This window comes from Zeugodacus cucurbitae, chromosome 3 (assembly GCF_028554725.1).
Source record: "Zeugodacus cucurbitae isolate PBARC_wt_2022May chromosome 3, idZeuCucr1.2, whole genome shotgun sequence".
NCBI lineage: Eukaryota > Metazoa > Arthropoda > Insecta > Diptera > Tephritidae > Zeugodacus > Zeugodacus cucurbitae.
The window spans coordinates 10,715,419-10,740,648 of record NC_071668.1 but is presented as its reverse complement, the minus strand read 5'-3'; the positions used below and the strand labels follow the sequence as shown (position 1 = coordinate 10,740,648).

The following is a 25,230-nucleotide window of genomic DNA, read 5'->3' as shown; positions in this document are numbered from 1 at the left end:
TAGAAAAAATATTTGTTAAAATTAGCAACAACAACAACAACTTAAAAAAATATTTGAGGAAATTAGCAACAACAACTTTGAAAAAATATTTGTGGAAATTAGCAACAACAACAACAACTTAGAAAAAAAATATTTGTGGAAATTAGCAACAACAACTTAGAAAAAAAGTTCAATTATTAGTTGTGGTTAAGGTGAAATGAGGCACGACAACAACAACAACTTATTTATTGAACTTATTAATTGTGGTTAAGGGTAACTACAGCATATGACCTCTTTTTCATTATAATAACTTTGAATGCAATTTTATGCGTATGAGAAATAAATAAATATAAGAAATGACTCAATTCTAACGTGACTTTAGGCATATTTAAACAAGTGTGCAAATGTACATTATTTGCTCTTATTCCATTTCGGGAGTGTTCAAAAATAAACAATTTCAATTGAAACCGAAGTCGAAGTCGAAACGCTGCGCGCTTTTAGACTTAAACTTAAGAAACAAGCTGCTGAGCATCACCATTTTCGCGCTTTCGTTTTCCAAAAGTCGCACAAACCGACACATTCGTTCGACTTGAGCAGACGTTAAGTTTCAAACGAGCGCAATTTAAATCAAATTAAATTAATTTGTATCTAGTATTTAGTGTAAGCTCTGCTGATAAAGCTGACATCCATTTAGTCAACGACTAGTTACAGTTAGTTCAGAGAAGAGTGCGCAGTGTTAGGTGTTTAGTATGCAAATTATTTATTAAACTATTATTGGTTATAAGTGAAAAGCAAAAAAAAATGTGTAAAGTAACAAAATTTTAATTTTTTATTATTTTGAACTTCGAAAAAATTTGAATTTCAAAAAAATTTAAATTTTCAAAAAATTCAAAGTCAAACAAATTTAAAATTTACTACTAATAAAATTTGTAGAAATTTATAACGCTAAGTGTTAATACAAATTCATAGCAAAAATTTATTTCATTCAGTAGAATTTTGTCTGCTTTTCACTTGCATCGCAAGTAATAAAATGATAAGTGTATTACTCATAAATTTCGACAATCAGTGGCACTGCATTCATTGCTGGCAGACTAATTGACGATGTTATTTAGTGGTGTCAATTAATGTGCACCTCGCGCGCGGAGTTAATATGTAAATCATCTAAATTGCGTCACTTTTTATTTTGAAACTGAAAGCAAGCAGAAGCATATGTAGAACAATATCTATTAACAACCAAAATTTATTCGTTTGTTTTGTTAAATAATATATTCGCATTTGTGTACCTGAATAATCCGCAAGTGGTCGTAAAATATTGAAAACTCGTTTGACCGCATATTTCAGTACATGTGTCGAGTTGTTGTCGCATACCGCGCACACCAAAACAACAGCTGATGTGCAATAATATTTGTTTTGTTTATTTTTCAAGTTTTTTTGTGTTAAACAAATACAAAGTGTTTATTTTTTATAAATTTCCAACAACAAAAAAATTTAAAATAAAAGTGCAAAATTTTTAAAAAGTATTTCCAAAATAAGTGTTAAAAGTGTTGTATGTGACAATAATACAAAAACATAAACATGGGCAATAAATTATCAAATTGCTCCTTTTGCGAGCATTTTCAACACGGCAGCTGGAGTCCCGCGCAACGCGCCAAAGAACCAGCGTCGTCAGTGCGTATGATGAACGTGAATGTCAATGCCGGTGTCATCTCTAATTTGGCAATCGATAAAACGGGTGAGTGTGTTTTAATTTTGTAATAATATATATATTTTTTTTATTTATGTGTAAAATATTTTATTTTTAAATTTTTTTTAAATTTAATAATTATATAAATAGTTAAATCTAGCTCAAAAACAAGTAAGGAAATGCTTAGTTCGTGTGTAACCGAACATTTTATACTCGCGCAATTTATTTATGTAATTTTTTAAAGATAACACACTATTTGACCCATATATTCGGCATAAAGTCCAATAGAATAACGAAAATCATCTTATACAGTATATGAGGGCTGAAGTAATTCCTGAACCGATTTCACTCATTTTCCCCACCAAGCTACACTATATCCAAGACTATAGGCTCACTTAATTTTGCTAAAATCTCACATATTAACCGATATACGCGGAATAAAACCCACGGTATTTTTGAAAAAACTATAATTAGGTATATGGGAGCTACGGGAAGTTATGACCCGATTTTAACCATTTTTGCCACAGAGACACACTATTAGAAGGAAAAGATTACCTTTGAATTGCATTAAAATATCTGAGGTGTTTATCGATATTTTCGTTGAAAAATTAGGCACTTAGGCACTGAGTTCTTCCTGTTCGATATCCGCGGCATTGAAAAGTTATTGTTCGATCTCGACAATTTTTCCACAAGTGATGCCACAGTTCAAATACAGCATTTGTGTAAAGTTGTAACCCGCTAACTTCATTGGTAAAGTGAAGAAATCAGATGGAATTCAGAATTGAGCTATATGGGATGTAGGTGTGATTGTGAACTGATTTCACCCATAACCTTTGTAGCGGAGGTGGGCATGGTTATTATCCGATTTCAACTATTTTTATGGTGTGTGCTGTAGTACGTAGGGAAAACGACTGCAGAAAGTTTGGTTTATAAGCTTTACAGACACATTCTATAGCACCGACGGTTTAAGAATAATATAAACAAATGTCTATGATTCAAAATTGAAATATTTACATTGATTTGGGATTATACTTATGCATATATACAATTCCTGTATAATTTTTCTGCTACTGCCGACTTTTTTCAAGTAAGACCCTGTCACATTAGCTATCGTCGTATACCTCCAAAGTATAATGCAATTTTAACTTACTTTGTTATCAAATAATATACATATACTTGTTTAATATAGAAATTATGGTTTGCCTTGCTCAGATTAATTGAGAACAGCTCTAGCAACTAGCAGCTCTCTACCTCATTTTTCAAACCTCAGCTGTTGTAAGCAATTATAAAATTGCATATGTAAATTGTGCACCATAAACAATCGCCATATTAATCAGATCAACTCCCCCACAAAAATATTACATGATTTCATCTAAAAATCACAACTTTGAATGATATAATAATGAGTGACTGATGTCGGCGGTTGCAAATGAGTCTAAAGACAGGCTGACATATGTATGTATGTATTTTAGAGCTCAGGGTTTATTTAGAAGTTTATGGTTACAGCCTCTTTCTTAGAAATAAATCGATTTTGGCGAAAACCATAACCTCTTTGTATTTGAAATGTTGTAATTGCCTGACGCGTTTGATCGCAACCTTTCACGGTTATTTGCGCTCCAGTTTTATTATTATTGTGATAAATGCAATTACTATTTCACTGTTTCAGGCAATAAATTTAAATTCAACACATACGCCTCTTAACGCTGTTGTGTATCAAGCCAGGCTTGTATGTAGATATGTATGTATGTACATATGTATACATCTATCTTTCTGTTTAGATTTCCATAATTTAACTATTGACTCAGCTTAAAAGTTTCGGCACGTCAAATTTGTCATTGCTGTCAATGAAGTTTAAATTTATGCGGATACAAGAGGATTTACTCATATAGGAGTACACGCGTTAATATATATGTACATACATATGCACATATGTGTATTACATACTTATGATTTGATGATTTACGGAATATCCCGCGGCGAATCGTGTGCAACGACCAAAAATATTTCATATGTTACTAATTGTTTACTCATCAGAAATTCACCGAAGAAGGCAAATAAAAGTAAAAATATTTAATTATAAAATAATTCCAACAGCTGTTGCTGGAATGCCGGCGGCCTTAATGTATGAGATGTTAGAAAATGCCAAACTGCCATTAAAATAGCCAAGTGCTAGCTCAGTTTTATTCTCAAATCAAATTATCAAAAAAATTAATTATAAAAAAAATTATAACATTTGTGCTAAACTTGTAGAAATTGCTTTAAATAAGTGATAAAAATAATCAAAATTATAATATTTATACTAAACGAAAATTGCCTCTAATAGTTTAAAATTAGCCACTTGTCTTAATATTATTGCAATATAATCGTATTCAAAATTTTGTGCGCACGAAAATGCAAATTTATTAATTATTATATTTTGTTTACATTAAAGAATTTATCACGCTCGCCATTGGGTGCATACTTTGAGAGTAAATTTGTCTGCTGATTTGTTGCATTTGACTTTAAATAAACAATTCGCACGTTTCCTAAAAGTCATACAACTATTTCTGTTTAAATGTAGTAAATGCATACAAATGTACAAATGTGTTCAAAAAATAACGGGAATTTTAAAATTTTCAATTTTACAAAAGTCCATTTGTCAATATTTTTGTAATTAAAAAAAAATAACGGTAACGATGCCCCAGCCTCCATATTCTCGCCAGAAATGGCCTCGTTTGTCTTATTCCTTTTTCCGAAACTAAAAGACAACCTTAAAGCGCCGTCGTTTTACAAGCATACGAAAAAACGATGAAAGAGCCAAAGGCTATCCTAACAAGAAAAAACGTTAACTTCGGCTGTACCGAAGCTAATATACCCTTCACAGGTGCATTTCTTTTTGTAACTATGTGTTTAAGCAAATCTAAAGACGTAAGTAAAAAAAGGAAAACATTTTACTAATCCATGTCAAATTTCGTGAAGCTATCACGTCAAATGCGAAAAATTTTCCATACAAGCCCTAGATTCCGATCGTTCAGTTTGTATGGCAGCTATATGCTATAGTGAACCGATCTGAATAATTTTTTCGGAGATTAAATTATTTCTATGAACAATAACTCACACCAAATTTCGTGAAGATATGTAGTAAAATGCGGAAGTTTTCCATACAAGCCCTAGATGCCGATCGTTCAGTTTGTATGGCAGCTATATGATATAGTGGTCCGATATCGGCAGCTCCGACAAATGAGCAGCTTCTTGAAGAGAAAATAACATCTGCAAAATTTCAAAACGATATCTTAAAAACTGAAGGACTAGTTCGTATATTTACAGAGAGACGGACGGACAGACAGACAGACATGGATAAATCGACTCAGTTCAACATACTGATCATTTCTATATATACTTTATAGGGCCTCCGACGCTTCCTCCTGGGTGTTACAAACTTCGTGACAAACTTAATATACCCTGTTCAAGGTATAAAAATCGAGTTTAAGAAGTGTTTCGACGATCGGAGTGCATGATATCGAATGGCGACTATTTTGAAGGCGATAACATTAATGAAGACGAATGTATAAATATTTTTTTCGAAAAACTAAAATACCCGTTATTTTTTTAACACATTGTCAAATTATTTAATTCAGTGCAGATTAATATACATTCTAATTGCTGTGGAAATCTGAAGATTGCTAAAAGTTTTAGCCTAAAACTGATCTTTATTGATTGATTTCTGAACTGATTTCGTAACGTCAAACACTAGTTGCGATCAAAATATATTTCTCACATGTCTCTGGTAATGTTCCTTAACTTATAGATTCCTTATAATATCCAACGTTTAAGTGCTAAATTGTTTCATCACTCTTCTGCGTCGAAACTGTGATGGACGAACCATACATATAAAAAAATACTACAGTCTGTTAGCCACGTCGTTCAGTTCTTAGACGGCTTTAAGGATCTTTGCCGGTAGCCCAGCTGGTTGAAAACACCTGTCTATTTATTAGCAAAATAAAATCGATTTATATAAACAGAAGGTCTTCATAAGCCTCAATCCATATTATGGAAATTGAATTGATATACACATTGTATACCGCTAAAAAGGTCTTACCAGACATGAATAAGGACAAGTACCAACAAAAAATCGGCATTTGATAAATTGGTGGACCAATTGGAATCAGCTCTTTACAATTTGCAATTATTAATATTTGGGTTAGTACTTTTAAAGGCTATTACTTTAAGATTAAGTCGAAAAGATAGGTCGGAAAGTATGACAATACCTGCTTCTACGGAGGTAATCTTCAGTGAAAACCACAAAACTGATCGACCGCAAAGTTTCAACCCCCTTTTTCATTGTATAGGAACTAATTTAAAATACATAAACTGGGAATTTCCAGCAACCACGAAATAAATTTATTTATAGGTCAATTTCCCACTGGCGAAAGACATCCCACAATTATTACGTAAGGTTCTATTGATAAATCAGAAAAAAATGAGGATACAAATACAATTAATCACACTTAGTGCTGAGTCTTCAACACCAATGTCGCCCACTTTCATTGAAACGGTAAACATGACATTGTTGTACAAAGTACACAGCCATAACCGCAAAACAATTACGCATGTGGTGAACATAGTACGATTACGAGTACGAACGAACGAATGTATGAATGAATTCACTTTCGGAAATCACTTTTACTCTCATTCAATGTATTTAACCCAAATCCAAGAAATGAAGATCAAGAAATCACTATGCGCCGTTGTTACACTTTTCGAGCATAATTCCCGTTAATAAGAGTAAATGGTGATGTCATAATGGAGTACGGACTTTTGAGAGACAAAGTCAAGTATTGCTAATTCTTGACTACCTGACATAACTGAAGGTATGTATGTATGTGTGTGTGAAACATCTTTGTTCTACCAACAAGTCTCTCCCTTCTATAAACCAAGTGAACATATAAAATTTTTGTAGTCATCTAATAACAATAGTTGTATATCTGTATGTGTATAGCATAATTGTAGAATTGATGTGGGAGCGTCTGCTTCACTGTCGCTGATCGCCAAAGCGTTGATGACGCTCTTGCTGCTGCTGCTAGTGCTGATGATCGATGAGTACGAGCGGTGGCGTTAGCGCCATGCCGCTGTGTTTCGCACACAAATTTTTGTTTAGTTTATCAATGCTTGCCAACGGGCTAACAACAAGTCGACTTTGAAGCTCGAGACGTACGTCAAATATTTGTACGAGTATCTCAGTTAAATAGACAAGCGCAATTTCAACGTTCCGGTCGAATTTTATAGCGAGCAATAAATAACGCGTTTAGCTAAAAATTCTAACTGTGTTGGTGCCGAAAAAGTGTCAAACGTATATTTTATTAAAAAATATAAACAGATTGTGTAATATATTTTGAAGAAAAAATTGTGAAATATCTAAAAGAACAAAATCGTGAAAAATGAGCAGTTGGTATGCAAATATAGTGCCGAGTTGGGTGAATCGCTGGATAAGTCCACCGCGTCCTGTAAATCCCTATCGCGCCATACGTCCGGCAAATGAAAGTAATTAAAAGAAATTCAATTTTTATTTTAAGCAAAATTTTTATAAAAAAAGATGCTTGAGAGTACTTTAATTTGATTTCCATGCCTGCGTGCAATTTCTTTGATTGTCCAACAATATTGTTTTAATGCTAGTACTAAATTGCCTGATGACTTCATAGCAACATTTGGATGCTTTCATTGATTTACCAGATTTACTTGTTTTTTTTTTTCTTTCATATTTTTTTTTTACTCATTCTTTTGCGTGTTTTCGGTGTTTGTTAAATTGTTTTTTTTTTTGCATTTGTTCTCTATTTTTTGGCGCACAGCAAATGCTTCCGCGCTATCTATACAGCTTTAAAGTGCTTAAGTGGTATGCGTGTGTGGTTTCTTATTCATATTTTTTTGTTTCGAAATAAACTCTCTTTGCCACTTATAAGTGGCTAATTAATTGTGTCGTAATGTTTGACTTAAAGCACAATAAATAAGGTTTATGTGTGTCTATAATTTATACAGAGATCTATATGACAACAATATGCCAAAATTTCATGATTTTCGATTTGAAAAATATTCTGAAATTTATTTTGTTTAAGTTGGAGATAATATGAGTGCTGCTCCGCTCTTTTCTCTGCCAGCAATTAAAATCTAATCAAGTCGCTCACATATTATTTATTCATATTAAGCAGCAATGCCATTAAGCTATAGGTATTATTCATTGTCTGTAAGACAGCAAAAAAATTTAAACAATTTTGGAAATTACCATTTGCAATAAACCAATTAACCGTTACCTTGACAAAAACCGGCAGTCCAATTTCGAAAAAGTTCCCTGCTCGCACTTTTACCGGCACCTGCAGCATTTCCATATAGATAATCAAGTATTTGCGTATTTTTGGTGTACACTGTATCCAATCGGCATTGTAGATGGCATTATTTAAAGCGCCAGAACTCAAGATAATTTCATTACCACAATAGCAGGGTACGAAAATTTGTAGAATCATTACAATCACTGCCAAAATTAATGTGCAAAATTGTGAAGGATTCTCGGAAATGCTGACCTGTAGTTGAGAAATTCTCATAAATAATATATTTGTATAAAAAAAAAAAATTTTTAGGTAGTTAGCTATGTTGTGTAAGGATATACAAAGGTTAACAGAAGTTTCCGAGCAAAATTCTAAAACCGTTTTAGCGTTATTTCTATAGATTTAATTTAATAGACAATAATACTGCTGAACTTCACTAACTCGAATCACTATAATTCCCGAAAACAACTTCGGGTTAGGGAGCCTTCGAGTTATGGATGGTAATTTGAATGAAATTTGACTTCTATTGCCGATACAAGAGTTCTAGTTATAGAGAATTTCGAGTTATGGAAGTTCAACTGTAATGTTAAAATCAGTACGACAGATATATGTCAAATTTTAGTTACTTTTCGAGAAAAAATCGAGTTTATAGACTAAATAACTAATAGAAAGCATGACGGGCAGTACTTAAAACTCTCATATTTTCAACAAAGCTATTGCTCGGGATTGAGAAATTTTTCGAAAGTAACTTTATTTGTTCAGTAAATATTCCCGGCAATAATTTTTGCAATTCTAGACAACGACAGGCAAACTAGATACTATATTTGACATGTCGGATGAAACTTTCACTAAAGTTGCCTACTTTTCAGCGCAGTGATAGGAAATAAATCTATCAGATCCTATTTCAATAAATATTAATATTAAAGATTAAGATTTGTATTTCAAGAAAGTAAAGAGTATCTCTCAAACTGCCTTTAAACTAGTAGAATTCTTCATTTATACTACTAAATGTTATAATTATTATAATACTAAAAGTATGTTGAAAGTTCGCAGAAATATAGAGGAAAGAAGGTCAATACCCCAAAGTCTTGAATATTTAAATATGAATTTGCTTCCATTTTTTTAATTCGATATAAAAATTTACCTGTTGCAATCGGTAGGCACTGAAACAGAGTACAAATGAGGAGCACATTATTTGTATAAGAAAAGGAAAAGAAACGAAAGTCTCGCAGTTGGCCGTGAGTCTTGAGAACGAAAGAAATTAGTCAAAAAACATAAAACATTTTTTGTAATTTATATACAGTTGAAATTCCCTAACTCGAATCACAAAAAATTTCGAGTTAGAGACACTTCCGAGTTATAGAATTTGTATGAAATTTGACTTCTATTGCCAATTCAAGCGTGCGAGTTAAGGAGAACTTCCAGTTGTAGAAGTCCGAGTTATGGAAGTTCAACTGCATATATGTATGTATTCACATGCTTACTGCTTCGTGGTACCATGCAATTTTGCAATCCCGACAAATTCATCTAAGAAACGCACTTCACTGAAACCGCTTAAGCGTCCCAACTGCGCCTGCCATTGTCCCATCTCCCGCAAGCGACGTCCAATCATTTGATAACACAACGACAAATGCAAAAGCATATAGCACTGAATCATATCGAGGCCACAATTGGAGAAACATGTTACCGGCATCGCCACCAACTCATAAAAGTATGCATACCAATAGCCGTGCTCGTTACGCCACTCGAATGGCGGCGCATAAGGAAACGGCAATTCGTATTCCGCCGAGAAGAGCACACCCACAAAAGCGCTCGTCACTAGCGTAATGCTCATTGCGAAATACATGAATGCAATGAAACGATAATATCTGTGTACGGTGGACCAAAGTGTGCGTTCCGCCGCCGAACGCAGTTGGTACACCTCGTCATTGGCCAATGTGTGAAAGAAGTGCACCAGTATTTTCGAATTCAACCAAACATTGGCGACCTTGGCCAACAAAGCCAATTCCGTTAACGACATGTACATGATGTAGGAGAACTTTTCCAAATCGGAAGCCTGCACCACGTCCACCCACATCATCACCGTGTACGGAAAGGTGAATGTGAAGTGTAAAATGTAGGAATATGTGGCGTATAACGTTTGCCATGGCGTGCCATTGTAGCGCCAGAGGCCCATGTATTGTAGGACTTGTATGACGCGTCGTGCGCCGTTTATGTTGTCAAACTCCATTTTGTTTGCCGCCATGGTTGGTGGTTGAGTGACTGCTATTATTGCTTGTTGTTTTTGGCTTTGTTCTATATACACTAGTTAATTTATAGCTTTGGGGCAGTGCTTCCGGTATTGCGAGTCTAAGTGTTTGACAACCGTCTCTGCTGATTGGTTCACTCGCGGTGTGTGTGTGGAAACAGCCTTCGCGTGTCCTTTATATATTTGATTTGTGTGGTGGGCCTATTGCACAAAGTGGGCTTTAAAAAAGAAGTGCGGGTTTCTTAGATAGAAATTAATATTTCACTTAAATTAGTGAAACTTTTGGGCTTTATGAAATTGTGCAAAGCATTTTTTTACACTTTTTGGTTTTCTTCTTGTTATGCGTACTTATAATTATAGTAACTTCTTCAGTCTAGTAATAATACAACTTTTGGTAAAAAGTTTTTATTTAATTAGCTGATAAAGCTTAATGAAACGCCCTTTTAATCAAATATGTAATTTCTAATTGTTAGTTGTCTTACACAATGCGCAAGCAAGTAATCGATTAGACAGTGTTTTGAACCCGTTAATGTCTGCATTTCGTACGCGTAAATGTGTGTTTTCTTTTCAAAATTAGGCAAGGTCAGCAATTAGAAATTTTCATACAGGTGCATATTTTTCGTATTTCATGAGACATTATTGAGAAAACGTTGATAATATTTTTTCAAACATTTTTAATGGATAGAATCCTTCCCTGGACTCAGTATCGAATTCTTATGAGAAAAAATTGTTGAAAAAATATGTATGAAAGAGTTAGCGATATTAATTGAAATGACATTAAATATTAAAATATTAAATATTAAAAAGATAATATCAAGTTTTTATCTTGATGGTGTTTGAAACATCTCGTTTGTGTCTGGTGCTTAGAAAACTCGTCAAATGAGGTCGGTTCTACAACTTTTATGCTTGGAGAGTTCAGTACACAAAATTTGTGTTTCCCAATCAGACTTTAAGGGGTTATATATGTTGAGGTGCGGGATATTTTGATTTTCTGCAGGTGTTTTTTTGAGTACCAAACTTGATTCTGACACTTTCGGAAATGCCAAACATGTTTTTCTACAATATTTCTTTATTTATTGTATATGCATATTTAAGGACCAACAATAAGTATTAAAATCTTAAATCTGTTCAAAACTAAACAAGATTAGCAAGTTTTATAGTTCTAAAAGCTGTTCTATTGAATTATGCTCAGTCCTGCTAAACAGTTTTTCATAATTTCTCAACTCTTCAAACCTTTACTTAAGGGGTTAGGGGTAGTGAGAGAAAAATTAGAATTTTCAGTAATTTTTTTTCTATTAAATCATATTATTTTACAAAAGTAATAATATGGCATTATTACACAATGTTTTGACTCAAAATCACCAAAATTTGAAAAAATAAAAATTATTAAATTATTATAAAATTAATTATATTATATTCTATAATATTATAAGAAAAACTCGTTTTATAAATAGATAATACAATTTAAAAAAAGAGAGATAATCAATTTAAAAAAATGGCGGCCTCAGGAAAAATTTTTCTAGATTTTCGGGAAAAAATTAACTGTCTTGGTCTTAAAAAATCGAATTTAAAAAAAAAAAAAAATCCTTCGATCAGGCCTTACATAATAAAGTATTCTAAAAGCTGTATAAATTTCACTAAAAATCTGCTGTGCGGTTTTCGAGTTACAGTTGTCACCAGTTCGAAAAACATTGTTGTGAAAAAAAACGCATTTAAAGTTTTATCCGAGCGGTTTTGAGCGCCCGAGCACTCTTTGGCGAATAACTCAAAAAGTAATTATCGGATCAACTAAAAATTTTCAGAGAATATTTTTAAGATATTACACTAAACCAAAATGCAAAAAATTTATTTTTGGAATTTTGTGAATTGATGAAAATCAACCTGACTACCCCTAACCCCTTAAGATTTCGTGCGCACAGTTAGATGGTTAAATTAATTCATTCCACATTCTACTTGTAATTGTTTTAATAAAATAGAAAAAAAAATATTCAGATTATAGTTAAACAAGATATTCAATGACTTTTGGTAGCAAAATAAGTGTTTCCTAAATAAATAAAAAATCTCGCCAAATATATTTCTAATTCAACTGACTTCTACTGGGACGATTTGATTTAAACGAAATTGAGTATTTTCCTGAATAATTGCATTTGTGTCCCACATTGCGTATGAGTGACTTTCCTTACCTACAGTTTACAAGAAAAAAATCTAATTATTTAAGTTTCTACAACAACATTTTCAACAAATACAGCAACTAAAAGTTGTTTTTCTTAACTGATATAAATAACTGTCGTTTTCGTTGCGCGACATTATTTTACGCATAAAATGCTAAATTTATTGATTGAATCAATACAGCAATGAACTTTAATTGAAATTATATACATATTTTCAATGTCTTTTAGTGGACATAAATTAGATAATTTTTGCTTTCTTATTTACACTTTTACCTAGAAGAAGTTATATTAATATAATACAGGGTATACTTTTCTCATTAGTTCATATGCAAGTGGTTATTGGTAGAGGTAGAGTTTTGAGTGCAGTACAATTTTATCAAAAAATAATAAAATTATTTTTAAATTTTTACCTTCTAAATTTTTTTTATTTCAAATTATCTATTAATACATAGCTTCAAAAATCTAGAAAACTGCTCTAAAATATTATTTTTGCCGGAACTTTGCACCGTGTTCATAAAACTAGTTTTCAAATCTTTATTAAACAAACAGTTACTGTACACATGTATATAAACTAATAACAATTACAAACAGATCGGCATATGTACCTACATGTATGTACATATGTATTTAAGATTATGCATCAAAAATTTGCATGCGTTTCTGGCTCGAGGCGCCTACGTTTGCCACACTTTAAGTAAATTATTTATGAGATCATCAATTTGGCACAAAATAAACTAGAGATTTTATACTTACATACATATGTACATTACACAAAAGTAAAATACTATTCCATAGTCATTATATTTATTTTTAAAATTTGCCATATTTTTATTCACACCCTACACAGCTGTTTTGTGTATTTTTCTATACGGATATGTATGTATGTATTAATGTCTGTTCGTTTATTCCAAAATTTACTTGGAGATTATTGTATGTATAATATACATATATAAAATATTAGAGACTACTCTCCTTTTAAAAAAATGAACGAGTACTTGTTTTACAAATTGGTATTTTAACAACATCATTAACTCTTTCAGAAATATCTGTAAATTATTAGAAATTTTTGAAACTTGTTTGAATTGAAATTAATTCTCATTAGAAAACACAAATTTTGCAAATCACGGTTTCGAAAAAAAAAACTTGTCTTTTAAATTTAAATGATGTGCCAGTTTACAGGTTTTATAAGCAATATGTTAATAGCTGCGTGATTTGATGATGAGTAGCCGGTATTAATTTGTATAACATGTAAATTAACTGCTATAAAGGTCAAAATGAAACTTGCTTGCTAAGCATTCTAGAGTTTGAAGCCTAATCTTCACCAGGGTGAGAGTGGAATTTCCGAAACTAATACCGTTATCACGCACAAAACTTAGCGGAAATAACGATTTCATGATCTTGTCCAATTAATTGAAATGTATAAAATCAGTATTAAAGCCTTCAATCCTCTTTAAAAAATTTTCGAAATCGGTCTCTATACCGATGTACCCTATATTGATATACGAATGTCCGTTCATTGTTTTCAAAAATGGGTGTTAACGGTACTGATCTTCATATAGCTCTCATATACCCAATTACTTAATTTTCAAACCATTTATTGATGATTACGTATATACCATAAGTAACGGTACTTACCTCTTTTATCATTAATCTGCTGAATGTACTAATTTCGATTGATCCGGTTGAGAATTTTATTAATGAAACTAAAAAGGACATGTAAAATAAAGCATGACTTGATTTGATAACGAAAAGGAGTTAAATCCATTATTATATTTCCAATTTTGTAGATATACAATATATAAATAATTCAGATACTAAACTTACACTACTTATAAATTGTGAGAGTATCTAATAATCGGCTGGAGCCCTTCCTTACTTGTTTTCAGCAACTTACAACTCACTCACAAATACACTTAAATGTCTTTAACTCCAAAATTTATCCTCTTCTTCTTGACTGGCGTAGACACCGCTTACGCGGTTATAGCCGAGTCCAAAACAGCGCGCCACGTATCCCTCCTTCTGGCAGTTTGGCACCAATTGGTTATACCAAGCGAAGCCAGGTCCCTCTCCACCTGGTCCTTTCATCGGAGTGGAGGTCTCCCTCTTCCTAGGCTTTCACCAGCGGGTACTGCATCGAATACTTTCAGAGCTGGAGCACTTTCATCCATTCGAACAACATGACCTAGCCAGCGTAGCCGCTGTTTTTTTATACGCTGGACTATGTCTATGTTGTCGAATAACACATACAGCTCATCGTTCCATCGTCTGCGGTATTCGCCGTTGCCAATGTTTAAGGGACCATAAATCTTCCGCAAAACCTTTCTCTCGAAAACTCCTAGTGCCGTCTCATCGGATGTTGACATCGTCCACGCTTCTGCACCGTAAAGTAGGACGGGAATTGTTATTGCTGTTATTGCTGTTAATCCTGGTTCCCAGGTAGACGAAATTATCTACAACTTCAAAGTTATGACTGTCAACAGTGACGTGGGAGCCAAGACGCGAATGCGCTGACTGTTTGTTTGATGACAGGAGATATTTCGTCTTGTCCTCGTTCACCACCATACCCATTCGCTTCGCTTCCTTATCCAGTCTGGAAAAAGCAGAACTAACGGCGCGGGTGTTGTTTCCAATGATATCGATATCATCGGCGTACGCCAGTAGCTGTACACTCTTGTAGAAGATTGTACCTTCTCTATTTAGCTCTGCAGCTCTTATAATTTTCTCCAGCATCAAGTTAAAGAAGTCGCACGATAGTGAGTCATCTTGTCTGAAACCTCGTCTGGTATCGAACGGCTCGGAGAGGTCCTTCCCGATCCTGACGGAACTTTTGGTGTTGCTCAACGTAAGTTTACACAGCCGTATTAGTTTTGCTGGGATACCAAATTCAGACATCGCGGCATAAAGGCAACTCCTTTTCGTGCTGTCGAAAGCCGACAAAGAGATGGTGTGTGTCGATCCTATTTTCACGGGTCTTCTCCAAAATTTGGCGCATGGTGAATATCTGGTCTGTTGATTTTCCAGGTCTAAAGCCACACTGATAAGGTCCAATCAGTTTGTTGACGGTGGGCTTTAGTCTTTCACACAATACGCTCGACAGAACCTTATACGCGATGTTGAGGAGGCTTATCCCACGGTAATTGGCGCAAATTGTGGGGTCTCCCTTTTTGTGTATTGGGCAGAGTACACTGAGATTCCAATCGTCAAGCATGCTTTCTTCCGACCATATTCTGCAAAGAAGCTGATGCAAGCGCCTTATCAGCTCTTCGCCGCCGTATTTGAATAGTTCGGCCGGTAATCCATCGGCCCCCGCCGCCTTATTGTTCTTCAAGCGGGTAATTGCTATTCGAATTTCTTCACGGTCGGGCAATGGAACATCTGCTCCATCGTCGTCGATTGGGGAATCGGGTTCGCCATCTCCTGTTGTTGTACTTTCACTGCCATTCAGCAGGCTGGAGAAGTGTTCCCTCCACAAACTCAGTATACTCTGGTCATCAATAACTGGATCACCTCTGGGGATCCTACAGGAGTGTGCTCCGGTCTTGAAACCTTCAGTTAGTCGCCGGATCTTTTCGTAAAATTTTCGAGCATTACCCCTGTCGGCCAGCTTTTCAAGCTTTTCATACTCACGCATTTCGGCCTCTTTCTTTTTTTGTCTGCAAATGCGTCTCGCTTCCCTCTTCAGCTCTCGGTATCTTTCCCATCCCGCTCGTGTTGCGGTCGATCGCAACATTGCGAGGTAGGCAGTCTGTTTTCTCTCCACTGCGAGACGACAATCCTCATCATACCAGCTGTTTTTTTTGGCTTTTCCGAAAACCAATGGTTTCGGTTTCAGTTGTACGTAAGGAGTTTGATATGCCGTCCCACAGCTCCCTTATACCGAGATGCTGATGAGTGCTCTCAGAGAGCAGGAGTGCAAGTCGAGTTTATCCACTTTATGAAATTTAAGAATAATATTTACTATCTAATTAGCATATTAAATAATTTTCAAGATCAAAGTATTCTCTAAAAATGGATAAAATATAATTTTTGTAAATCTATTTTCAATTTAATCCCATAAACGTATCTAACTCAATCTACATGCTTGCAGACGAAGCCGATGACGTACTCACCGTACACAACGCTGATCTCTGCCTGACCGAGAACAATGACGAACACAAAACAGATCACTTCTTCGCCGCGAAAGAGGCGTTAATTGTGCGACGCGGTGATCCATTTCGTTTGCGTATACATTTCAATCGCTCATATAATCCCACACGTGATGCCATCAGTTTTATATTAACCGTTGCCGATGAAAGCAAACCCACTCCGGGACATGGCACATTGGTGGGTCTGGTGCCGCGTGATGGCATAGACTACCTAGGCGATCCACTGGAGTGGGCTGCTGGCATTGAGTCGCATGAGGACAAAGTGCTAACGGTGCTTATAAAACCAGCTGTCGCTTGTCCGGTGACCGAATGGAAATTAGATATTGATACGAAATTACTAAATGATGGCTCAAAGACCTTCACCATACCCGTGCCGATTTACATACTCTTCAATCCATGGTGTCCGGACGATCAAGTCTATTTGCCGGATCATGATCAACGCAAGGAATATGTTATGCATGATACGACGCTCATTTGGCGTGGCTCATACAATCGTATGCGTCCATCTGTGTGGAAGTTGGGACAATTCGAGCGTCATGTGTTGGAATGTGCGATCAAATTGATTGGTACCGTGGGACGCATACCGGCCGCTTATCGTGGTGATCCAGTGCGTGTGGCGCGTGCGCTATCGGCCGCTGTCAATTCGGTGGATGATGATGGTGTTATACTGGGCAATTGGAGCGAAGATTTCTCCGGTGGCACTGCGCCCACTAAATGGGTGGGTTCCACCGAAATCTTGCAAGAATTCTATAAAACACAGAAACCAGTGAAATATGGACAATGTTGGAATTTCTCCGGTGTACTAACAACGATTGCGCGCACGCTCGGCATACCATCACGCATAGTCACGTGCTATTCGGCGGCGCATGATACGCAAGGTTCGTTAACAGTGGACATATTCATCGATCAGAACAATAAGAAATTGGATGCGGAAACCACGGACTCCATATGGAATTATCACGTTTGGAATGAGGTGTGGATGCAACGTCCCGACTTGGGTATCGGACCATATGGCGCTTATGGCGGTTGGCAGGCAGTGGATGCCACACCACAAGAGCCCTCCGACAGTATGTACCGTGTGGGACCGGCATCTGTGATCGCGGTTAAAAACGGCGAAATCTTGCGCCCATTCGACTGTGGCTTCGTTTATTCGGAAGTGAACGCCGACAAGGTATATTGGCGTTATAATGGACCATATCAACCCATTAAGCTGTTGCGTAAGGATACACTGGCGATTGGACATTTGATCAGCACGAAAGCGGTGCTCAAATGGGAACGTGAAGACATCACAGCCACATACAAGTATGAAGAGAAGACTGATGAGGAACGCAACATAATGCTGAAGGCATTGAAGCAATCCGGTCATGCTTTCAGCCGTTATTACTTAAACGACAATTTCAACGATGTCGAATTCGATATGTCGCTGAAGGATGATATAAAGATCGGTGAGAGTTTTACAGTTATTGTAAAGATTACAAACAAATCCAAAGACGACACGCACGTGGCGAGTGGTCAGCTAAACTGCGATGCTGTGTTGTATACGGGTACCAATGCCGAGGAGGTGAAATCGTTGCCATTCGAACTCGAATTGAAGCCGGAAATGTCGGAATTCGTGCGTATGGAAGTGCAATTCGATGAATACTTTAAAAAATTGACATCACAAGTGAGTATAGAGTGACTTAAATGAAAAGTATAATTTCAATAAAAAAAATGCTATCAATATTTCAAGACAGGTATGTATGTAAATATGTTGTTATTCGTACTAGTTTTGTGTGCTTATATTTCAGAAGTATTTGTAAATACGCATATTTTTAATTTCAGGCTGCTTTTAATATATCCTGTGCTGCTAAAGTGAAAGGTACCGATTATGAATATTACGCGCAAGATGATTTCCGCGTACGCAAACCGGATATCAAATTCACATTCCAAGGCAAAATAGTGTCACAGCAGCCCGTCGATGTGATTGTACGCTTAACGAATCCTCTGCCCATACCGCTTAAGAAGGGTATGTTCTATATTGAGGGACCGGGCATTGAGAAAGCATTGCGGTTTAAGGTATGAGAAAATTCAAATTCAAAATTTCAAATATGAACAATAGTGTGCAACAGAACGGGCTTAGTATAAAAAAGTATATAAAATTAAAAAAAAATATCTTCTTCTACAATTTTAGATCGCCGAAATCCCCGTGGGTGGTACCGCTGCTTCCACTTTCAAATATGTGCCACCATATGCTGGACGCGGTACATTGTTGGCCAAATTCAATTGTAAAGAACTCGACGATGTTGACGGTTATACACATTACGAAATTGAGCCCCGACCGGAGGATATTATCAATAATGGCACACATATTTCACATAACATTATAAGACGCCGTACTGATGTCATAGCTTGAGAAGGAATAATACAATTTGTATGGACAAACAAATCTCAATAAGTAGCATTAATATTCATACATAAATACATATATACGTAATCTGTAGTGTTAGGCCGATTCCTATTAATCGATCGGACTCTAGTAATCTTTATGCACATAATTATGAATATAAGTAAGTGCATTTTAATAAGAAGAAAGCGACATTTTTTATATTAGTATTACCAATAAATTATTTTAAATACATTTTAAATGTGCCTGATTGAGTGGTGTACAGGATTACATAAAAATTGAGGTTTGCTTCTTCAATATAAAAATTAATATTTTTGTTGTTGATTTGTAGCATTGTATTTTTTTTTTATTTTTGATTGATTTATTCAATATTATAAGCTGCATTTATATACTAAACTTACTATAACTATATATTTTTTATTTTTTAAATTTATTTTTTTTTTTTAATTTTTCAATATTTTCTTATATTAAAAAATTTTTCTTTTAACTTTTTTTTAAATTTTTTTAAATAATTTTTTTTTATAATTTTAATTTTTAATATTATAATTAATTTTTTTTTATTATTTTTTCTTAATATTTTTTTTAAATCTTTTTTCTTAAATTATTTTTTAAATTTTATATTTTAATTTGTATATGAAAAAATTTGTTTTTATTTTTTCATTATTTTTTATTTATTTTTTTTTTATTAATTTATTTTTTAAAACCTCTTAACCATCCATACCGAGCGCAAAATTTGGTTTATCGCCTGTTTTGACTGAATAAATACCACGAGTGTTTGGCAAAACTGGGTCACCCATTAGAATGCGTTGACCAGTACAGTTCATTGCATTAGCATCCACAATGGTATTGCAGGCGGTTGCCAAGAAACCTTTCTTGCTATTAATGGACTCTGCGAAAAACTCACAAGAGCGGCCGTGACTGCAGCCAGCTTAACGAAATTAAATAATGAATTTAATGAAAACTAAATTTAACAATTTGTTAATGTTTTTCTAATTTTCTTTACTCACTTAATATTTGCATGGGCTCCTTGCAGCCCGGTTGGAAAGCGCCACCGCCATTTGGATAGAAATCCACCGCGCCAATTGGCTGCTTGAAACCCAAAATACCCGCACAAGTGTGTATGACATCCACAAAGTCGGCATCGGTGACATCCAGATGATTTTCTGGTCCAGTGCTGCCCTCAAAAGCGGGACGCGCCGGATCCAAGCCTAATAAATATAAATAACTACACTACATAAATATACATACGTATAGTTGAAAAATCGACATATTCGACTTGCCCGTAATACGTCCCACGCGATACTTGGTGTACGAGCCCGCATAGCCCATAATATGCGCACCCAAACTATGTCCTATCAAATGTATGTCCTTCGGTTCGGCACCTTTATCCTCCACCAACAGATCAATTAATTTAGCCACCGCTCTACCCACTTGCACGGTATAACGCGCAGGCTCAAGATAATAAATATTATCCGCCTGATCGCTCCAATTGATAGCGAACACATTCACATTGCCGCGATCGGTGTACGCATTGCGTATGGCTTGTATGGAGTTACTGCGTGAGCTCGATTTCCACCCATGCACCAGTATCTTTGTATTCATGTCGGCTTTGAATCTATCGGCTAGCTCCTCCCATGTCTCGCGTTTGCGACGACGTAGACCTCCACGTAGCGAAAATGCAGTTGTCAACGGTTTATCCGGGTTTGTGCTGATTTATCATAATGCTAAATATTTACAGAAATCTGTTTACTATAATTACTCGTACTATACCTGCCGTAATACTCAAGTTGTATGAACTCGGAAACTTCACTGCGATCATGTTCGGCTGGTGGTTCAATTAGGTAAGCCACTTCCATTTCGCCCTCACCGTTGGGCATATACATCCATGTTTTATTGTAGTCCTCGTCCTTAAGCTCAACGTGAGCGTATGTGACAACTAACGTACATATATATATATATTTAATAACTACTTAAAATCTGCTCAGACTCAGTATGTTGCCTACCAAAAGCGGTTAAGTATATGAGACTTATTAGAACGCGTGTCATATTTTTTAAACGAAACAAACCGAAAGTACCAAGAGTACCAACTAATGTGAATTTGAACTGACTTGCTTTTATGCGCAAATAAACCTTTATATACATATATTTTTGTGAGCATGGAAATTTTGTTGCATTGGTTTTTAAAGGAACCATTTTAATGACTTTTGATACCAAACATCAATCAAATGTCAACGTAAGTTGCAAATAACGGTTAAAGCAAAAGTTGCATTAGCGAAATGCATTTATCGCCTAACACAGTGGGTGACCAAAACTAAGTACGAGCTTAAGATAACATACATACATACATATGTACATATGCCGCTTACGCAATTAACACATATTTTGTTAAAAAAAAAAAAAAAAATAAAAAAAAAAACCTTGGGATACCCATATTTGTATCCTTGTTCCTAATGGCCTATCCAGTCTGCTGTACATGAAACCATGAGGCAGACTCCAGCAAAGGTAATTTTTCGAAATGATGGTTACTGATTGATTTGAAATTTGTAATTAACAAAATGCGAAAGAAGCCAATAGTGTCCTAGACGACGAAATGAGAAAAATATGTACATACCACCCAAATCATGAGTGAAGTGAGAAAATGAAGGCAAATACGACAAGGCAATAAACTCAGTTGAGTTGGGAAGGACTATACCAACTTATTGAACGAATCAACGATATTGTGTATGTCGACAATCGAAATCGATAACTTGCCAGACAAGCCAGTGATCGAACTCTGGGTAGAGTTTCAACGCAGTCGATTAATTTGGTTTGGGTTAATGTTGAAACAAATGTCCTAGATCGATATAAAATTATTGGAAAACGGAAGCAAAGTTGTATACCTAATAGTAAATTCGTTACAATATTTTTATAAAACAAATATATATATATTTTTAATATTTATTTTACTAACGGCGGTAACAACAAATTACTTTCCGAACATGTCCGCAGTTATTCTAAATATTGCACACTCACATTTTTACTCACAACAGCAACACTGGTTTAAATCAGTGGGCGGCAAACTTACACATTCAAATTTTTATACTCTCGCAACAAAAGTTGCTAAGGGAGTATTATAGTTTTGTTCACATAACGGTTGTTTGTAAGTCATAAAACTAAACGAGTTAGATATAGGGTTATATATATATCAAAATGATCAGAATGACGAGATGAGTTGAAATCCGGATGTCTGTCTGTCTACCAGAAGGAAGCTGCACTCAGATTTTTTTTTACAAAACGAAAAATGGGCGTGACTTCGCCCACTTATGGTCAAATACTTTATCTCAGGAACTACTCGCCAGATCTCAATGAAATTCGGTATATCATATTTTCTTGACACCCTGATAACACGGATAAAAAATGGACGAAATCGGTTCACAACCACGACTACTTTCCTTATAACTCAAATTTGAATTCCATCTGATTCCTTCACTTTATCATGTATACATAAGAAACCAATGAAGATAGCGGAATAAAACTTTACACAAATAATGCATATCATCTCTGGCTTCACTTGTGAAACAAATTTTGAAAACGGATTAAAACTTTTCAAGGGTAAATTTTAACCGATAATATGGGTAAATCTCTCAGATAATTTAATGTAATTCAGAGGAAATTGTTTTCTTCTAATAGTGTGTCTCTGTTCCAAAAATTATAAAAATCCGGTTATAACATCTAAATATAGGTTTCTCAAAAATTCGGTGGGCTTTATTCTGCATATATGTATGTATTGGTTAATATGTGAGATAGCTTAACGAAATTAAGTGAGTGTCGTTATTCTATTAAACTTTATGTCGAATTTATGTGTAAATTTGTGTGTTATCTTAATAAAATTTCTTCAATAAATTGCAAGAGTATAAAATGTTCGTTTGCACCCCAACTAAGCCTTTCCTTACTTGTTTTGTTTGCGATTGTGTGCGTATTGACCGCTACTTAGCTGTCTCAGCAGTTCATTCCAACTAGTAGAGAACATTCGAACTAGTAGCCAACTGTCACAGTTCAAGTGTGTTTCGGACCATGACTGGTTTCTTATCAAACTTTTTGATATAAAAATAGTGCGCAAAAAATACTTTAAAAGCTCTTTTTTAGAAATTTCTACATGTTAATTTATAATTTTACAAGTATTATAAACAAGTTAACAACCAGACAAGTAAATAATTGGATGATTTATTTGGAACTAGTTTGCAAAACAAAGTTTAATAATAAATAACCAAATTGTAGAAATGTAATAAAAGTATGTATTTTGGATAATCAAATACAGTTGAACTTCCTTAACTGGAACTCTTGAATTAAAGATGTGTATAAATCTATATTTTACAGCTTTTGGAAAAATTATATGTCTAATGAAAATTCTATAACTCGAAGTTTGGATTATGGTGATTCAAGTTATGGAAGTTCAACTGGAATTTATTTTGCATTTATACATACATACATACATATGTATGTATATGCATATATCCAAAGCACATATCGCTCGCTGCTCAAAGCTTTGTGAACAAGCCATTAAACCGCACTTTTTTTTAACATCCTGTTTTTTCTGATATGAGCTGGTACAAATTTTATGCTTACCAGTGTAGAACGTTAGATTCACGGACTGGCTGAAGAATGTATGCAATGCGAACGACTTACAGGCGGGCCAATGCTACGGGGGTTTGAACGCATGGTGTATCCGGTTCTTACTGTGATGACTTGTCACGCTAATTTAATTATTAATAATTATGCATGGTTTAGCGTGAAACCACACGTTGAAAAAGTAGTATTTACATTTGTTTAAGAAAATAATTAATATAGTTTATAACATATATATAAGCTATTGTAGCTTAAGCTACGATATTTTATCTTTTGTTATAAACTTATTAGTTCCATTGTTTGGCATCGAATAAATGTAAAAACTGAGTAATTTTGTCCTTTTTAAATTTCAATTTCAAAATCATTATTTTTTTTAATCAAAGTTTAGCACTTGAATACACCAAGATTGAAAATGAGAATAGGCAACATGAATAACGGTCAAATCGATTGTAAATTGAAATTACATACCACTAGGAGTTTTCGAGTGGAAAAATTTTGCGCATGATTTATGGTCCTCAGAACATTGACAACGGCGAATACCGCAGACGATGGAACGATGAGCTGTACGAGTTATACGACGACATTGACATAGTTCAGCGAATAAAAAGACAGCGGCTACGCTAGCTAGGTCATGTTGTCCGAATGGACGAAAACACTCCAGCTCTGAAAGTGTTCGATACAGTACCCGCCGGAGGAAGCCGAGGAAGGGGAAGGCCTCCACTCCGTTGGTGATCAGTTTTGTTGGATTGGTTGTCGTCAAATAATGAGAGATTGCATTGCAAATGAGGTGTCGAGTTCCAAGAGACATGGTCAGATGAAGCACCACAGTTCGGGAACGCCATTAGAGCAATTTGCCATGGTTGTAGCTGGTCCATTACCTACCAGCAGATCGGGAAACAGAAGTGGTTTGATGGCTAGGACGGAGAAATACCCAATTCTAAGCCAAGAGACTGACGAGATGGTGGAGAAAGGAATGTTAAGGAGGACAACAGTGTTCTAGAAGGTGAAATTAAAGGAAGAAATGCTAATCGTTTGTTTCTGGAAGCAGTGATTAAGGGATGTCCAACTTATTCCACTGTGAGAGCGCCTCAAAATAAGCGTTTTTATAACAATTGGCATTATTGCCAGACCAGACAAAATACAAATTTTTGGGCATTTAAATTAAAATTCCCAACATTCAAAAAATCGAGGAGGTTTTGACGTTTGATATTGCGCTCTCACTTCCAATGATTTGAGAGTCGTATATCTCTTTATCTCTGCTGGAAGTATGACTAATCGGGACGATCAGACTTAAGTGGAGGGCAGTGTAACGAAAATGACACCAGAATAAACTAGAATTGACAATCGAAATCAATAACTTGCCAGATGTTTCTAGACATCGATATTCGTAGTTGGCAGGATGTTCGAGTGACGAACTCAGAGTAGAGTTTCAGCGTAAACGAGAGATTTTGGAAATCCGTTACAATATACAAGATTGTAACTAACATAATACAGGTTGCTATTCTAATGAATGTGAAGGTTGGCTGTGTTTACACATCCCAACGCATGAAAGTTTAAAATTTTCAACTCCTATGAGTATTCGGATCCGTGTTCGAAGCTCCATAATTAGCAAAAATTAAAAAACGGAAAGTAATCGGAGTAAGATTATTAAAAAACTTTAAATTTTTACAATATATATTATATTTTTTTTTTTAGTTTTTGTAAAACACTGATCTTGGC

At 35.0% G+C, this 25,230-nt stretch overlaps 3 protein-coding genes across 4 annotated transcripts; 1 reads left to right on the top strand and 2 right to left on the bottom strand.

Annotated features, from left to right (window-relative positions):
* Positions 1–1,023: 1,023 nt before the first annotated feature.
* On the top strand, positions 1,024–19,147 carry LOC105210842 (annulin). Of its 2 annotated transcripts, none has more exons than XM_011181999.3 (4): positions 1,024–1,711; positions 16,466–18,186; positions 18,345–18,578; positions 18,694–19,147. In XM_011181999.3, exons 1-4 carry the CDS (start codon positions 1,555–1,557, stop codon positions 18,913–18,915), a joined length of 2,334 nt encoding a protein of 777 aa, XP_011180301.2. In that variant the 5' UTR covers positions 1,024–1,554; the 3' UTR covers positions 18,916–19,147. The 2 variants fall into 2 exon arrangements, with proteins under 2 accessions (XP_011180301.2, XP_011180302.2); XM_011182000.3 differs by lacking the exon at positions 1,024–1,711 and adding an exon at positions 6,754–7,183 and having other exon boundaries at positions 18,694–19,145.
* LOC128920558 (odorant receptor 94a-like) lies at positions 7,642–10,189 on the bottom strand. Its single transcript, XM_054228241.1, has 4 exons — positions 9,444–10,189; positions 9,104–9,203; positions 7,948–8,214; positions 7,642–7,878 (listed from the first exon to the last, which is right to left on the bottom strand). The coding sequence occupies exons 1-4, from the start codon at positions 10,187–10,189 to the stop codon at positions 7,825–7,827; spliced, it is 1,167 nt and encodes a 388-aa protein (XP_054084216.1). The 3' UTR covers positions 7,642–7,824.
* A 449-nt stretch (positions 19,148–19,596) lies between the features above and the next one.
* On the bottom strand, positions 19,597–21,016 carry LOC105210889 (pancreatic triacylglycerol lipase-like). The gene is made up of 5 exons (XM_029039408.2): positions 20,910–21,016; positions 20,677–20,842; positions 20,187–20,614; positions 19,914–20,114; positions 19,597–19,834 (listed from the first exon to the last, which is right to left on the bottom strand). The coding sequence occupies exons 1-5, from the start codon at positions 20,950–20,952 to the stop codon at positions 19,614–19,616; spliced, it is 1,059 nt and encodes a 352-aa protein (XP_028895241.2). The 5' UTR covers positions 20,953–21,016; the 3' UTR covers positions 19,597–19,613.
* Positions 21,017–25,230: the final 4,214 nt, after the last annotated feature.